Source organism: Hippopotamus amphibius, chromosome 8 (assembly GCF_030028045.1).
Source record: "Hippopotamus amphibius kiboko isolate mHipAmp2 chromosome 8, mHipAmp2.hap2, whole genome shotgun sequence".
Classification (NCBI taxonomy): Eukaryota; Metazoa; Chordata; class Mammalia; order Artiodactyla; family Hippopotamidae; genus Hippopotamus; species Hippopotamus amphibius.
In genome coordinates, this window is record NC_080193.1 from 69,214,449 (window position 1) to 69,231,416 (window position 16,968).

Here is a 16,968-nt window from a genome sequence, read left to right on the forward strand (position 1 = left end):
TGGAGCATTTGTCTGGCAGCCTTTCCGAAGTTTCAGATTTTGGTTTTTTTTTTCTTTTTGGGGAAGCATGGAATATGCATTGCCTTGAGGACTTTGGTACTCTCAGTTCCTTGGGGAGAATCTTGGTCTGTATGTGTAAATTTTTTTCCTGTGTGTATAAGTTGTTACCCCTGTGAGGGCTGAGATGTTATGGCTGACCTTAGTTCTCTGTTAGGAACCTGGTTTCTGGCCTTGGTACCCCCTCCCCCTGTAAATGCACTATTTCTTGGCCTCTGCTGCATTGTGTAAATCACTTCTGTCTATATACAGTATTAATGCAATATTTTTGTCTTCTCCTCATTTGCTTGTGTCAGCGTTCTCTGTTTTAGAGGGTAAACCCTTTGAGGACATAGATTATTCCCATCAGTGTAGCTCTGAAGAGCATTTAGCACCAAGCTAAGTCCTGCAAATTAGTACTCACTGATGGCAGTGATGCTGATTGTAATTAGAGCTCATTTAGAGATAACAGTTTGCTTACTCAGCCTTGGAAAAGGAAGTCCAACTACTTTCAGCTTCTAAGAAGAAAAATCATTGAAGCTTAGTGAGCTTATGTGCACAAAAGCAAAGCCCTTTGAACTTCCACCATCTAAATTTATTACAGGAGCAGAATAATGAAAATTAGTAATAGCATGCTGATGATGACGTCTAATTCATCCGTAAGGGTGTTTAAGCAGTTTGTGTAGCTTTGCTTAACCCACTGTGGAAATAGAGCCAGTGACCCTGTGACCATACCAAACAGGGAAGAAACTCAACACTAAGTGTGTCCCCCACGAGCCATTCATTTCCCAGAGACTCATTATAATTTCTTTCCTTAAACCTCAGAATATGAAGGTATAAGATAAACTTGAATGAAATTCTGTTTGATTTCGGAGCTGCTTATCCAAATAGAATTTATGGAGCAGAAATGCTTATAACATGCTTGTTGTAAGTCCAGCCAATGCCACATTAACCTCAATTAAGTAATTTCTCGTGTAATTATACACATGGATAGAGAGGATGCAAAGGATCAGAAATGTACTAGATGAGTGGAATGTCCAATTCCAAACCTTTATGCAGAAAAGTTTTCAATGACAAACTTTATTAGATTTACGTGGGGAAAAAGGGGTGTGGAGGGAGGCCCCAGAGAAACAGTTCACATGGTTAGAAAGAACCCAAAGCTGCCTGCCCATGTCTAATAGAGAAGGTCACATTGTAGCATAGCTGATGAGTCCCATGTACTGGGACTTACCCAATGAATCTAGCATTTCCCTGTCACAGCCCCTCATCTAAGCTCCTGTAGGAATGGCCTGGTTTGCTTTTTTCTTTTTCTTGCTTGCTTTCTTCCTTTTTAATTTTTATTGGAGTATAGTTGATTTATAATGTTGTATTAGTTTCTGCTGTACAGAAGAGTGAGTCAGTTATACATATATCCCCTCTTTTTAAGATTCTTTTCCCATATAGGTCATTACATGAATTGCCTGGTTTTCTGATATGGGTTGCAGGAGACTTGAACCTTGGTCATTAAGTGGAATCCAATCAATGGTTGTTTCTTTTCCCCTTGTCTATAGGGCTGGCCTTTGTGTAGTCAGAGTGACTTTCCTGGTGTCCAGTGGTGAGGGGGGGTGGGGGGCTGGTGTAAGCCTTAGTGGATTGAGTTAATGAGAAATGTATACTTATGGAAGACACTAGGTAGTTTCAGAGCCACGAGAGATACAACACAAGCTTATCAGCAAATATCCTTTCGCTCTGACGTGAGTTTGGCTGACATATCTAGCACAGAACCCACTGGGTGTATGTGCTGTGCAGTGTTTACAGTCTCTCTATGTACTTTTAAACTTCAAAGACTTACCCATAATTTATGAGAAAAGTGACTTGTATATGACATTTAAAAGAAGTTTAATTCTTTGAACATTATTAAAGACTGGGTGCCAAGTATTTGTCTACATACGGGGACTCAGAGAAAAGTAGCACATGTTTCTTGTCTTTTAAAAACTTATACCATCAGGGACTTCCCTCGTGATACAGTGGTGAAGAATCCACCTACCAGTGCAGGGGACACAGTTTCCTTCCCTGGTCTGGGGAGATCCCACATGCTGCAGGGCAACTAAGCCCGTATGCCACAACTACTGAAGCTGCTCTCTAGAGCCTGCGAGTCACAACTATTGAGCCCACGTGCCACAACTACTGAAGCCCATGCGCCTAGAGCCTGTGCTCCACAACAAGAGAAGCCACCACAATGAGAAACTCGTGCACTGCAACGAAGAGTAGTCCCCGCTCGCCACAACTAGAGAAAGTCCGCTTGTAACAATGAAGACCCGATGCATCCAAAAATAAATAAATTAAATAAATAAATGAATTTAATAAAAAAAAACTTCATCAAAAGCAACATGAGCACACTTATTACAGTGTAGTGAAAAGAACAAGCATCAGAGAGTCAGAAAACTTGAGTTTGAATCCTTGATTGGGTGTGTGTGTGTGTGTGAGATTTAAGGCAAATCATTTACTCAGAGCCTCAGTTTCCTCATCTATAAAATGGAGTTAATATCTACTTGGCAGATAGGCTTGAGTAAGTTGAGGTCTAAAGAATATGGTAAATTGTAAAGTTATTAAGATATAAATTAATAAGCTTTGAGAAACAAGAAGTAAGTGCTGCCCCAGATGAAAGGGTAGTTGTACTCCCAGGCTTGTATAAATGAAGTCGCTTTTAGCAGTGAGAAGAAATATTCTGACCATTACCAGAGAAATTGAATTCCTAACACTCTAATTTATTAAAGTAAAATATTTGCAAACAACACAGACGCTTCATGAAGATTCTAAGGTCTGTTCTCCCCTCTCTCCTCCCACGCTTCTTTAGTGCAGTTTGTCAGCATAGTGACCTGAATGTTAAGAAATGGCTTTGGGCTCAGTTCTTTGAATGTTTATGGAGAATAATTAAAACCCTCAGAGCCATTGTTATTTCCCATCCAGAAACATTTCATGAGGAAAGTTTGGTCCCACAAAGAAAGAAATGGCAAGAGGTCAGAGTGGTGGTGATGCTGTCTGATTAGATATTTTGAAAGAAATCTGTATTTTTAAAGCTCTTTCAGATGGCCTGTTCATCCCTATTGACAAATCACTATGACTTATCCCTAAGAACAATATTTCTATATAACGTAACTCAAGTTAGGGGCTTAATCTAATTAAGCTATGCTTATCAACGATGTTGAACAAGCAGGTAACTAGTTATTGAAAATCGCTTGTGGAATATGAAGCAGTTCCGGAAGTCAGGATGATGGAAAACTGCCAGCCAAGGCAATTTTGGGTTTCAATGCAAAATCTAAAATTCTAACACCTAAGCGAAAAATTATTAATTTAGATAAGTATGATGCCAGTAACCCATCCGAAGTTCTTCAAAATAAATGTGTTTTGGCAAGGTGCTGAAATTCGCCAGTGTATTTCCCCCAAATGTTTCTGTTGTCCAAATGACTATGTGGAAGACAGACGGACAGAAAAGTCTTGGTGAGCCAGGTGCTGGATTTATAACTCAAACAGTAGCTCCTTTTGAGATTAGACAAACAACCCCAAGTTTTAGGAAAATACTTGGGGCTTTGTTTTTTTCCTCCAAAACAGTTGCGCTTGAATCCCTGGAGGTAGGTAGTTTTTTGAGAAGTAGCTATGATGTGGACCAACTGTGTTTTAAAGCATCACTTTTCTTCATTTTCTATTTCTTGGAAATATGTTAGTAAATTACTCAAGCAAGTGAAGGAAAAGTGCCTAAAAAACAACAGCAAATGCTAAGCACATTTGAAAAAAGTATGAATTTATTAAATTTAGACCTTGTCCATAATTTCAAGGGGTTAATTATAAGGAAATTAATCAAGTCAACAGGACTAGCAAATGTGTCTATTTGAGAAAGCACCTCTGGGTGACCATAATCTTAAGTGAGAAACAGAGAAAGCCACACTTATGACTGTCAAAAATGTGATTTTACTAATTGAATGAATGTCAATTTGTTATATATGCTAGTCAGCCAGATTTTGTTAAAGGAATAAATATGGCTCTTGTGGTGTGAAGACATTATCTACAAGAACAAAATATTAGAAATCTGTCAGTAACTGTCCACAGATTTCAAATTTTAGGTCCTCAAGCAAATGCTACATTAGCCAGAGTTAAAATTCATTGAGTTTCATGTATTAGGAACTTTATATTTAGGGGTAGGTAGTATTTGCTATAGTAGAATGGAGCACATTTTGTCTTCAGTCATAGGATTTTTAAAAATTTGGATAATTGGATTGTATTAATAAAAAGCAGGGTTTTACTTGTATCCCAATATATCTCTGGCATCAGCTGTTTTCATACACAAAGTTGGAAGTAATAACTGGTTTCTAGATAGCTTGTCAGTTCACGTTTTGGGAAACTTTTTGTGACTATTTTAGCCCTCAGCTGGGCTATTGCTAAAACCCTGTGGCAGTTGGGTCCTATCTGATCCCTTAGTGAAGTGATAGTGTTTAAAAAAATTAGGACATGATACACAGACACAGCAATGGCACCAGAGATGTAGACTATGTGTGAATCATTGTTTAGAAATTACTTGTGGGATAGAAAATTGGGGGCAATAATTAGAAATAATAAGCTGACTTTTTTTTTTTTAAACAGCTCTGTTGAGAGAGAGTTTGTATGCTGTGAAATTTACCATGATTTTTAAATAAGGGAAAGTGTTGATAGGTGTCTCACTATAAGCCACTTTCTTTTATTTTAAAGTAGTATTAAACAATAATAAAGTATATTTTTTCACTAATAAGATGATCTTTTGATAATAGTAAGATGATCTTTAGCATTTCTAAATCTGTAAGCAAGCAAGGTTTGAGTGGACCAGGAAGAATGTTATGGTTCCCTGTTTTGGAGAAATACACATTTATATGGGATAAACAAATGGTTAACATACTGGCCAACTGTCAGTGTTGTGAAATACTAAAAAATTCCATTTTGGCATAAGCAATAATTAGGTTAAAAAGAATTACTAGGAAAACATCTTTACTAGAACCTGATAAGAATTGTCGTGATTTCATGACGAATCTTTTTTTCCCCTTTGAAGCGGCTGTATATAAACTTTTTTTGTCTTAAATATAGCATATATACAGGAAAGGTTGTGAAACTTAACAATAGCATAGTAAGTAAGATAAAACCGGTATCTGTGTAACTACTACTAAGGTCAGACAGAACATTGCCTGCTCTGAGGATCACTCTGTACTTCCCTCTCCCCATCCTTGGTCCTTGACTATCATTTTAATGCAAATTTCCTCCCCCAGTGAGAGAGAGAGAGAGAGAGAGAGAGAGAGAGAGAGAGTGTGTGTGTGTGTGTGTGTGTGTGTGTGTGTGTAAACCGCCTATGTATGTGTCCCTAACCGTTAATATTTACTTTCGCCTCTTGTGAAAGAAATCGCGTTCTTTTTTGTCTCAACGTCAGGTTTATAAGATCCAGCCACGTAGAAATATGCAATACAGTGTGTTCTTTTTCATCAGAACATAGTACATCATTATATGACTATAATATAGTACTTACTGTTTTATACTGTGGGCCTTTGGATTTTGTCCAGTTTACTACTGCTTATTCTGCTTTGGACATTATGGTCTGTAAAACCTGATACACGTGGGCATGAGTTTCTTAAAGTGTGATCCCTCTATCCACAGCGTCAGCATGAAAGCTGTCAGAAATGCAGATTCTCTGGCCCCACCCCAGATGCACATCCAAATATCACTTTGGGATATATGTGTTGTATGTATGATATGCTTATTTCAATGATTGTGCCTTTGCTCACAATATTTTGGGGTCTTCTGATTTGGGACCTGCCTTAGGAACCCCATAAGGGTCACACACATGCACACAAATACACACACACACACTGCAGTCTTGGAGCAATAGACTCATTACTCATTTTTGAAACAATTTAATTTCATCTAGTTTAAGTAAAATTTTTGGCATTTTCAAAGAAAAAATATTCAAAGGAAAAAGATTTGCCAACATTGAAGATATTCAAAGAATATGCAATAGATGGAAGACCTGCTAAAAGAGGACCCAGAACACAGGTTGGGCAGACCATTATTCCCAGAAAGAGCTGCAGAGCCCCGCCAAGAAAGCAGGCCAGACTGTAGAGTTGGGCAGACATGGATTTGAATCTACTTGTACCCCTGACTCACTGCATCATCTTAGGGAAGGACTGAACTGCTCTGAGTTTGTTTCCTAGGGAAGGAGGGGATAAGAACATCTAAAGAATCACAACCAGTGACTGTTTGCAGGGCTGCGGTCATGCTGCGGGTGCGTTTTGGCTTTGGGTCAACAGTACGAACCTGTGTGAATATGGCTGACTGTCGTGCCTTCAGAGCTTTCATGGTTTTTACTTTACTTTCATGCTTCCTGCAGGAACGATTCCAGGTGAAGAACCCTCCCCATACTTATATTCAAAAGCTCAAAGGCTATCTGGATCCAGCTGTAACCAGGAAGGTAAGATGGATTTGTTTCCACTTTGTGTTGTTGCTTCCTCATCAGCAGGCAGAATCCTCCCGCACTGGAGGAGACCTTCCTTCCACTCCATTATAGCCTCTCCCGGAGCCTCCGGGAAAACAACCTTGGAGTTGTTGGAGCCAGACAACATGAAAAGACAAAGAAAAAAGCCATCCTCACTTGAGAATGTGTTTAAAAGTACTTTCCTAAGATAGGAGTCATGTACCTCTGATGGTTATTGAGTTGCTGCCATTTGCAATTACATAGGGTGGTAAGTTCAGTCCAGAGGTGTTCAGGCCCCCAGAAAAACAGGCCTAGCAAAGGGAATACTTGTCTTTCATGCCTTGGTGCATTTCCAGAGACCTTGAAAAATCACTGGTGCTTTGTCATCCCAGCTGTGCACTCACATCCTGTGTTGATGCTTTTAGCGGCTTCCCCAGCCCCAACCGTGCCCCTGGCCCCAAGAAGGTAAGGAGAGAATAGCTGATTCCATTCTCAGCAGACTCTCTCCTTTTACAAACAAGCCCTGCTTTGTGCAGCTACACAATTGGTTTAAACCGATGCCTCGTGGTAAAGCATGTAGCCTGGCACAGCCCTGCGGGCCTGAATCAGTCCTGGGCAGAGCAGAGCCCTGAGATGGTAAAGGGCTTGTCACCAGACAGGACTTGTTTTTCGGTTGACCTTCCACAACTCCTGCTTTCAAGGCTGCCGTGAAAATATCTTGAGCTGAATTCCCTCTGTTGTTTCAGTGTGACTCATGAGAGCAGAAACGCACAGTTTTCCTAGTTAGCTGCTGTTTCCAGGGCTCTTGACTCTGAGATATATTTTTTAATCTCCTTTTTGTGCATCTTCTGCTTCCATTCTAAACACTGCCCTCCCCTCTGCCCAAAGAAATTAAGCAAAGGAGAACAACTGTTATTTCCTTTTGGACACTTCTTGGCCCTTTGTCCCGTGGTTACTATGCAGAGAAGTGGAAATAAAGCCTAGGGGTCCACAGCCCATAGGCTGCAAATGGGCTGTGGACCTTTGCTGTCGCCTAGACACCATATGTAGCATAGCCTCCTCTTCTAAGAATGTACTTATCAAAGTATCCTAATACCCTCCACATAAATACGGCACACACGTTTCTTTTTTTAAAAGAGCTTCTGTTAGGTCTAAATGAGACAGCTGCTTAATTCTTAGTTTCTTTCTTGTCCCCCTTCCCAAGGACATAGCAGCCTTCAGTTTCATCAGATTATAGAGGGTTAAGAGATAGCGTACCTATATACTCAAAACACAACCCAGAAAAAAAAAAAAACCCAGGCTATTTCTTTTGCACAGGGACAGCAAGATTCTATATAGGAAATATTTTTCAGAAATCCCCCAACCCGTAAACCTTCCGGCTGGATGGTTCAGACCCCAGCCTTGGGCACACTCATCCAAAGCTGAGTCTGGCCGAAACGCTGGTGTGTGTACACGAGACTGAGAGCTCCCCTTGCACAGAGTATGTGCCATCCCCCAACACTTATCTCAACATTTGTCAAATTCTTTAAAAAAAAAAGTACGTCAACTCCTAGAGAGTGCTTCGTAGACTCCAGCCCCAGCTCCCATGAGGAGGAAGATGGTTGGAGGGAAGAGGTGGATTCTTCCTGGCCCAGTCCCAGTTCTCCTTTGGAACAGTTATTCCTGGGTTAAGGCAAAGAATGTAAAATGAAAAACAGCAATAAATCAGCTGCTCAGAAAGTGTTTTGCTTCCTCGTAAATAACTTCATAAAGAGGCCCAAGACAAAGGATGCCCGTTAGGGCTGACTTTCATTCCTGAAATCTCTGCCCTGGTCATGTGCGTTCACCTGAATGGCTGTGTTTGGCCTGAGCCTCATCTCTCAAGATCAGTCATTCAGCTCTCAGAAGAAAATAAAATGAATGTTGGATCAACCATCCCTGCTTTAGTAAGAGTTCTGTCAGGAGCTGGCAGTAGGAAATGATCTGTTCCACTCAACATAATTGTGATGCTCAAAGCCTGGAAGAAAGGAGGTTTTGCTTGGAGTAAGGCATGCCTTGCAGTTAAAAATGAGTTTACTATTCTCAGCTGTGTTACAGTGGGGGAAAAAGAGAGATTTCCAATCAGGCTTTCCATTTTAGCCAGACAGTCTAGGCTGAGCAGTCTCCCCTTAACTGCATCTGGAGTCCTCAAGCACTTCATTCATTAATCTTTTGTTCACATTGAATTGAAGATACTTAATTTGATGTCTTCTAAAAAAATTTTTTTCTTAAGCATATTCTATTTAGATTTCCTTCTAAGTAGTTTTAAATGAAACCCTGTAGGGCAGGGAAGGAAGAGCCTAAATTAGATCTCTCTCCAAAGCAGCCTCCTTATTTAATACCAGGCAGTTCTCAGTCTGTGCTTTGAGGGGGTGCACTCATGTCTGGCATGGGGAAAGGCGACGGGCCATGAAGAAAGGAGTCTGGTCCTCTATGGGTGCTGCAGTTGTAAAAGGAAACATATTAAACGGGTCTCCAGGGCTCAGCTGTCTCTGTGGGCTCCTCCCTGGGCCTGCCTTTACGGAGAGGGCTGGGGGAAGGGTGAATGCTGCTAATAAATGGTACCTGGCTGTTTTTTGCTGGTTCCCACAGACACGCGATTTCCTTTTGAAGTGTTTTAAAGCATTCTAGGAACATAGTGCAAGTGCAGAGTGTTGGCACTCGCTCATGTATTAGGGAAGTGGATGCCAAGGTCCTGTGGTCCAGAGTCCATCAGCTGAAATTTAAACAGTTCCCAAGAGAATAGCACACAGGGCGAAATCAGTTTAGTTCTCCCTCAGTTACCCTGCAGTTGCAAAAGTGTAGCGCCTCCCATAATAAGTATGTAATAAATGTTATCTGCTCTCATTGTCATCCCTCTTAGTGTTTTGAGTTATTTTGTTTTGATATATGCCTCTTAGCCCTTCAGCAGATCCGCTTTCTCACTCTGTTAGGTCCTATACAATGTATGTGAGGGATGACCTTGCCCTGAGGAAGCACAAGGCCAAGTCAGGAAACCAGCACAGGCTGCAGGGAATGAGTCAGAAGTATGCATAACACATCGCTAGGAATGTTGAGTCGTTTCCTGAAGGCCACGTGTGCAGACAGCCCCAGACTTGTGACTCTGACGTGGGTCTGGCCCATCTCGAGCAGCCAGCACACCTGGAAGTGGTTTCCTCAGCTGTGCGGCCATAAACCCCACCTCATTGGCAGTCCTTTGCTGGAAGGCTTTCCAGGAAGCACTGGGCTTGGGTATCCCTCCAAACTATAGATGACTCTTTACTGTTTCTTAAGCCTTTCTTGACAAAAGAGGGGGCGGCTCTCTTTTTTCATGGCATCAGAGATGCTTTTATTTCACATATCCTGGGTGCTACACACCTGAGAAGGTCTTTGGGTGCTTCAGGAATGGCAGTCGGGGAAACTGAGACTCTTTGCTCTGGTGAGAAGCAGCTGGTGGAGAAGCAAAGGGCCTCCAGAAGAAAAGAGGGTAGCAGGAGCCCATCTGTGCTGAGCAGGGGTCCAGTCTTCTCTGGGGCACCAGGGCCCGCCTGTGGCAGGGCTCTCCCCTGCCCTACATCCTGGAATCCTCCTTTCAAACCTTCCTCCTGTCCTTCTTGTCCTTGGATGCCCTTGTCTTTGGAGCTGGATGACCCTGTTCTTTCTGCAGTCATGGCCCCAGAGGAGAAGAATCTCTAATATCCTGAGCCAGGATTCTCAAAGGCTTTTCCTGAAAACAGTGTAACCTGAAAGTGATTGGGGTCTGTAGTACAGAGAGCATAGAAATCTCATCAGAAGGTATTGTACATCAAATGGCCTTCTTCTAGACTGGTGTAAGACTTTAGTGACTGTAAATAAATGTTTTTGTTGGAAATTGTGTTCCAAAGAACAGATGTGCAACGCAACCCAGTGGTCCCTTAGAGATTATTTGGAGTCAAGAGGATAGAGAGATGAGTACATTTACTATCAGAGGAGGATTCATTGGAGCAAGAAAGACCTAAGGGAGTTCTGGAAGGACACATGGGATTTTGATAGGTGGGGCATTGAGGAAGGACATTGCTCAAGTAGAAGGGAGGTGTCTAGAGGAGGGACCTTCTATGTGAGGTCATGCAGAAAAGATCAAACACAACAGGTCTGAGATTGCCACCTTAGAAAGGTCTGCTTGCAAGGTTGGCTTTTGGTTGGCGACTGGAGACTAGGATTTTAGGATAGGTGCCAGAATTCCCTGTTAGTAATGACTCACTGTGCCTAAACTGTTGATGCCAACTACATGGTTTGTGCAGAATGCCTGTTTTCCTTCTGGGAGGCTGCACTTTGGGTGTTTGCTAGGCAGAGAGTGTTCAAGTGATGAGCCCCCAGTAAAAACCCTGGGCACTAAGTGTCTAATGGGCTTGCCTGGTTGACAGCATTTCACGAATATTGTCATTTGTGACTCCTCTAGGCGAAGACTCTTGGAAGCTTGTATCTGGTTTTTCCTCTACTTCACCCCATACACCTTTTCCCTTAGCCAGTTATACCTTGTATCTTTTTGCTGTAAGGACCACTATATGCTGCATCCTGTGAGGCCTAGCGAATCACTGAAATGGGTGATTTTAGGGACCCTGACACATAAGTATGTCAGTGAGTATTGTTGTATTGTGGGATAGCGGAAAAAAAAAAAATAAGCTACTTACTAAGAGGCACTTAGTACGTGAAATAAGTCATTTTCCCCAGCCTTTTTGCATAAACTGACTGTTAGATGATGAGAAGAATTTGTGTGCTTTGCAAAAAGAAATGTGTGAGAAGCCCACTTTAGAAGCAGAGGTATTTTCATATTCTGTTAAACTTATTTACAAGTAAGCTGCAGTTATAGCATTTGCTAAAATACGTTTTGTGAGAATATGCGTTCTTGAATTATAGAAATTCAGACGGCGTGTTCAAGAATCCACACAAGTGCTAAGAGAACTGGAAATTTCTTTAAGAACCAACCATATTGGGTAAGTGTGCCCGCTGAACATTTTTGCTCTAAAGCTTTTGGACACTTTACATAGTGACTGAATCATATTCAAAGAATTAAGCTTCCCTACTGTTAATTATAAGTTGAGACTGAGGTTTAGATGGGTGGTACCTTTGTTTAGTTCTCGAATTGCTCAACTGTATAAGAATCAGAATCATTTGGGGTACTTATAATAATTGTAAATATTTCTAATAATTTGATTTGGGGTATATATAATAATTGTACAATTCTTTGCTTGAATGTAGTGATGGTGTGTGTATAGTGATTCCCTGGGAAGTCAGGAACCCCCAACATGTAATGTAGACTGAGATCCTGGAAGATTTTGAAGCCTTCCCTGGAGTTTTTTGAGCTGGTTACTTGGAGCTGCTTCATTCTTTTCTCAATTCCCTGGCTAGAAGGGGACAGAAGCTGGAGTGGTGTCACTGGACACACCTGCTTGCACTTAGATACTTTGTTCTGAGTCTCTTCTTCCTACATCCCCAAATTTCAGGACTGTGAAGTATAAATCCACGCTGGAAAATAAAGTTTGGGGAATCTCTGCACTAAACATTTTGAAGAGTTTTTCATGCAACAGTATGGTTGCTTCGCCTCAAGCAAGTACAACGTCATTACACGCTCCCTCCCTCCTGAGATGGCAGAATTGTACAGTACCTTCAGATTAGATGGTTTCTCTCTAAGTCAGAATGATAACAGTATTTTATTTTATAGCTTCAGTTCTTCTTAAAGTACCTGTGTAACATCTGGCAATCATTTAACCCCTCTGGATTTTGATTCTTTGAGATTTACAAGGAAAAGACTATAGATCTTTTAGAGTTTTCCCCTGCGATTGATCTATTAGAAATAAAATTTTACATATATATTACATTTTTGTTTTTCAGTCTCCTGTAAAATAATTACCTAAGTAGCAGTTTACTTCTGCTTCTGACTATGTTTGGAATAAGCTGTTCAAATGGTTATTTTCCACAGTTATTTCAAAATAAGCTTTTTTAAGTCATAGAAATGAAGGTTAATTTATACCTCCATAGCCTGGGTGAGAATATTCATTTCCTTAAGGATAATTTCACGTGTTTGGCACCTCGAGAATGAAGTATATTTGGAAAATGAACTGATTCTAACCTAAGGTTGATAATCACCTTTGTCCCAGAAAATGAGCGATAGAACAGTGGATCGGAAGGTCATGGAAATAGAACGGGAAGAGAGATTTAGTATTGCCTAGACCCTCATTTTACAAATTGAAAGAATTAAGGACCAGAGAAGGTGAGAGCCTTCCACAAAGTCTACAGCTGTAGAACCAGACGCTTTATTCAAAATGCTATGCTCTTTTTCTTATATAGCCTAATCTGGCAGCTCTTTCCCTGAAAGGAAATAAGATAATCAGGACTCTGGGATCAAAGCAATGAGGCTTGTCTACTGGGGGCGAAAGTGGTGGTGATTTAATACAGTTGGGCATCCAAAGCTTAGGAAATTCAAATACTTTCCAATATTTGTGGGTCAGGAACTAGATTCCATTTGGTAAGGTCCTACCCTGTACTGTTGGCACTTCTTGACTGAAAATGGTGGAAATGAGCTGCAGCCAGGATTTCTACAAATTGTCGAAAAGCATTTCTTCAAGCATTGCTGAAATAATGTGAAATTGACCATCAAATACCAGGGCAAGCCGATCATTTCCAATAGAAGGTTGGCTCGATAGAAGAGCTCTGGTTGGGTGGAAGCCAGTGCAAATCTGCAAACAATTGGAGTGCTTTGTTGTTTAGGTTACTATAGGCATGTTGAAAGATTCTTATATTTCTTTCATCTTCATCAGCTGAAGTTTTCCCTTATCTACTACCTGTGTGAGACACTCAGAAAGATTTGGCTTTAGCAACACAGAAATTCATGGAAATGCGTTATCTGGTTGTATGAAACCAGTTATTGGAATGGAACCACACACTAGGATTTGGCCTAAGTTGCCTGTCCTGAAAACCCAAATCTGAACTGGATTTTTCTTTATGGAAACTAACTGGTTTGACTGCCTTTGATTGGGAAAACTTCTGGAGAGTTACTCAATAATATGGAAATAATCAGTTACTACAGTGAGGAATTCCGGGAATGCAAGGTGCTGTATAAGGAATCCTTAGATTTTTATTGCACTCCTTGAGGTACCATATTAGAAAGGTAATTGGATGCCCATTTGCCTTAAGGAAAGAGAGATCTTGCCTCATATTTTTGCCGTGCCTTCTTATCAGTTATTTGACTTTAATAAGTTACATAAAGTCTCTGTATTTATCATGTGACCTAAGTTAACTTCTCAACTATAAAATGAGGATAATAATACTTAACTAATAGGGATGTTGTAAGAATTAAATGAGATAACTTATGAAAGACCTAAGGAGGGTTTAATACAAACTAATTACTCTCAACATATGATAGCTGTTATTTGTTATGCTTATTGAAAATAATAGTATATCTAATAATAATGGCACAATGTTGTGTAATATATTCCTAAGGAAATCCACACAGAGAATGTTACCTTCTCTGTCTGAAAGAACCCTGATACCTAGCAGTTTGTGATTCCCAAAAATTAAAAGGAAGGGTTACATTTATAATCTAGTTGTCCTGAAAAAAATTATTTGGGGTTCATGCTTGCATTTCAAGCATGAAATCTGGGGCTTTCTGAGATAGCATTTCAAGCTATAGCTGTGGCAAGCAAAGAGTCTGTTCTGAGTTTTGATATAAGCCTAAAATTTTATAAATGAAACAGTTTTTTGAGGAAGAAAATTAATTTTTTTGAAGCCAAATTGAAATAAGAATTGGAGTAGGAATAATCTCATTCACTTACTCTTAGGAACTATAATAATAGAGAAAAATTGGATTATGACTTATCCAAGCCCTTGAAATGACTTGAAATACCCTTGAAAGGAGCCAAGTGCTGTTAGAACACATTGGCTGTGCAGTGTGAGGAGGCAGATGTCGTGATGTTTTGGATGTCAGGGTGATAAGATTCAAGAGGCACTGATGGTTGTGAGCTGGATAGATTGACTGGTGTTAGTCCATGAAACTGAGTTGTAGCCTCACTCTCCTTGCAGGTAATTTATTTTGGTAAAACTGCCTATTATGATGGAAAATTACTTTTCATTCTGAGTGCAAGGTCACCCAAGTTCTGAAAGATGCTTGCTTCACTGTATCTCAGTGGGAGAGATGATAAGAAATGGGCGTGAGGTTGCAGGCGGAATGTGCAAGTTGGCAAGGAGAGGAGGAGGTTTGTAGAAAGAGGAGGACGCTGGGGAATGAGCAGTGAGTGTCTTCTCTTCAGGACTTCTGGACTTCTTCGTGAAATGGTGCTGGCTGGGCCAGGTCGAGAGAGGAAACAGAACAGCTAAGGCTGGCTTTAAGGGTGTGCAATACATATGGTGAACGTGTGCATCAAGCCACCCTATGATTAATTCATTCTTAGATGGTGCTTTTTGGAAATCCGCTAGATCATAATCATTTTGTCATTTATTAAGCACTGTATTCAGCAAGTTAAATGTGTTATTTCTTACAGAAATCTTTTTATTATTGCCCTTTACCTTTGAACCTCCATTTTACAGATGAGGAAACAGAGTCAGCAATTAAATATCTTGCTCAAGTCCACACAGTTGAGGTTTGAACCTGGAGATGTCCAAATCTGAAGCCTGTTATCTAAACCAGCAGTTCTTAAATTTTTTGATTTCAGGACTCCTTTACTCTCTTAAATTATTTTGAACCCCAGTAAGTTTTTATTGATGTGGGTTTTATCTATTAATGTTACCATATTGGAAATTTGAACTGATAAAATTAGATATGCTTATTTTAAAATTTTTAATATTTATTTAACAATAAATATTTAATAAATGTAAATATATAAATATAAAATAATAAACATTATATAGCACAAATAGCATATTTCATGAAAAATAAATATTTTCCAAAGCAAAAAAAAGTAATTAGCAACGAGTGGCATTGATTTACATGTTTACAAAGCCCTTTACTGTCTCACTAATAGAAGGCAGCTGGATTCTCATATCTTTGTCTGCATTCAATTTGTTGTGATGTGTTTTGGTTGATGTATATGAAGAAAACCTGGCGTTACACAGATATGCACCAGGAAAAAGGAAGCGTTTTAAAGTAAGCTTTTCAGATAATTTTGGCTATTCTTTGATATTACAGCCAAATTCAAAAGTGGTAGTTTCTTGAAGTTAGTTGCAGTGTGGAACCTGAAAGCATATCAGTGAGCTCTTGTACTCTGTTATACTAAAATCCATTGTGCTGTCTTGCGCTTTGAATGAGTAATTTTACTCATGCATAATTCTGTAACATCATGAAAAAAATCACTTGAAAAATATTGTTTCACTGAGTTATCCTGATCTTTGAAACATCAACACTCTTTCTTCTACAGTATAGAAACAATCACATTTGTTAATAATCACCAGTCCCATCAGAATATACTTTAAGTATTGGGAAGCTGTCAAACCCATGGTGGTGAATACTGGTGTTCCAAAATTCTAATTTTTTTGTTTGTAAGCTCAGATTTTATCATTGGCAAAGAATATTCTCAGTTCTTTTCTTCAAAATGGTAGGCTCACTTCACTTACTTTTGAGAATATCTGCCAAACACCAAAGACAGAATCACCATGATGTGTCAGTCATTTGATATTCCATGTGGAAAGTGGCTGGGTCCGTTTGCAGCTCCAACAGTTGCACCAGTGCCTTTCTTCAAGATAGCTGTGGTGCTTGGGCAGGCAGCAGAAGTACTTTATGTGGGCTTCCCATTTTGTCACACGGAGAATTAAAAAGATACAAACTTAAGGAGCAAGCTTTAATAACATCAGTAGTTTTTAGTGCTTTGCTAAGGACAGTTTTAAGTGAAGCTGGGTTTTTCCCCTTCCGAGTGTTTGGGGTGAAGAGTACAATAAATAGCTGTATTCTTTGGTGGTAGCAGTTTCATTCACATTTCTTTTGTACCATCAGTGCAAGTGTCAGCACATTGACAAAAGCAGCTACTTAATATTTGTATGAGAATAGGTTTAACTTCACAGATCCCTGAGAGGGTTTCAGGGACTCCTGGTGGTCTGTGGGCTACACTTCGAGAACCAGTTTGAGATGCTGTCTCACAGAATAGATTTGGTAGCCAGTGATAAATCTGGGTGATGCTTACCTTCTTTCCTTTGCTTCTTGGAATTTTTCCCCATGATTTGTCAGCAATTGCAGTTCCTACCGGATGCCTGCAGCATCTCTCTAAAGGAGATTGGCAGAGGGAATTCACCATTTGTCCTTTCATCTTGTGTGTCTTGGGTCTGCTTTGTTTGATCTTAGAAATTTAAAGCCGCTAATGTCCTTTGAGACTTTATTTTCTAGATGAGAACAATGAGGTTCTAAGATTTGGGGGCGCAGAGAGAAAACAATAGCAATCTGGAAACAACGCTTTGACCTGTCTACAATAAAACAGTAACTGTTGACACCTGCCTTTAGAGCCCTT

At 40.1% G+C, this 16,968-nt stretch overlaps 1 protein-coding gene across 5 annotated transcripts in view; it reads left to right on the forward strand.

The window, feature by feature from the left end:
• The window catches only part of FMNL2 (formin like 2), a 299,283-nt gene that overhangs the window by 191,187 nt on the left and 91,128 nt on the right, over positions 1 to 16,968 (forward strand). For all 5 annotated transcript variants that reach the window (XR_009055041.1, XM_057744655.1, XM_057744657.1 and 2 more), the window contains exons 3-4: positions 6,419 to 6,499; positions 11,396 to 11,472. Coding sequence is in view for 4 of the 5 variants with exons in the window: in XM_057744655.1 (XP_057600638.1) it covers positions 6,419 to 6,499; positions 11,396 to 11,472 (158 nt within the window). In the remaining variant the exon portion in view is untranslated. The remainder of the gene's footprint in view (positions 1 to 6,418; positions 6,500 to 11,395; positions 11,473 to 16,968) is intronic.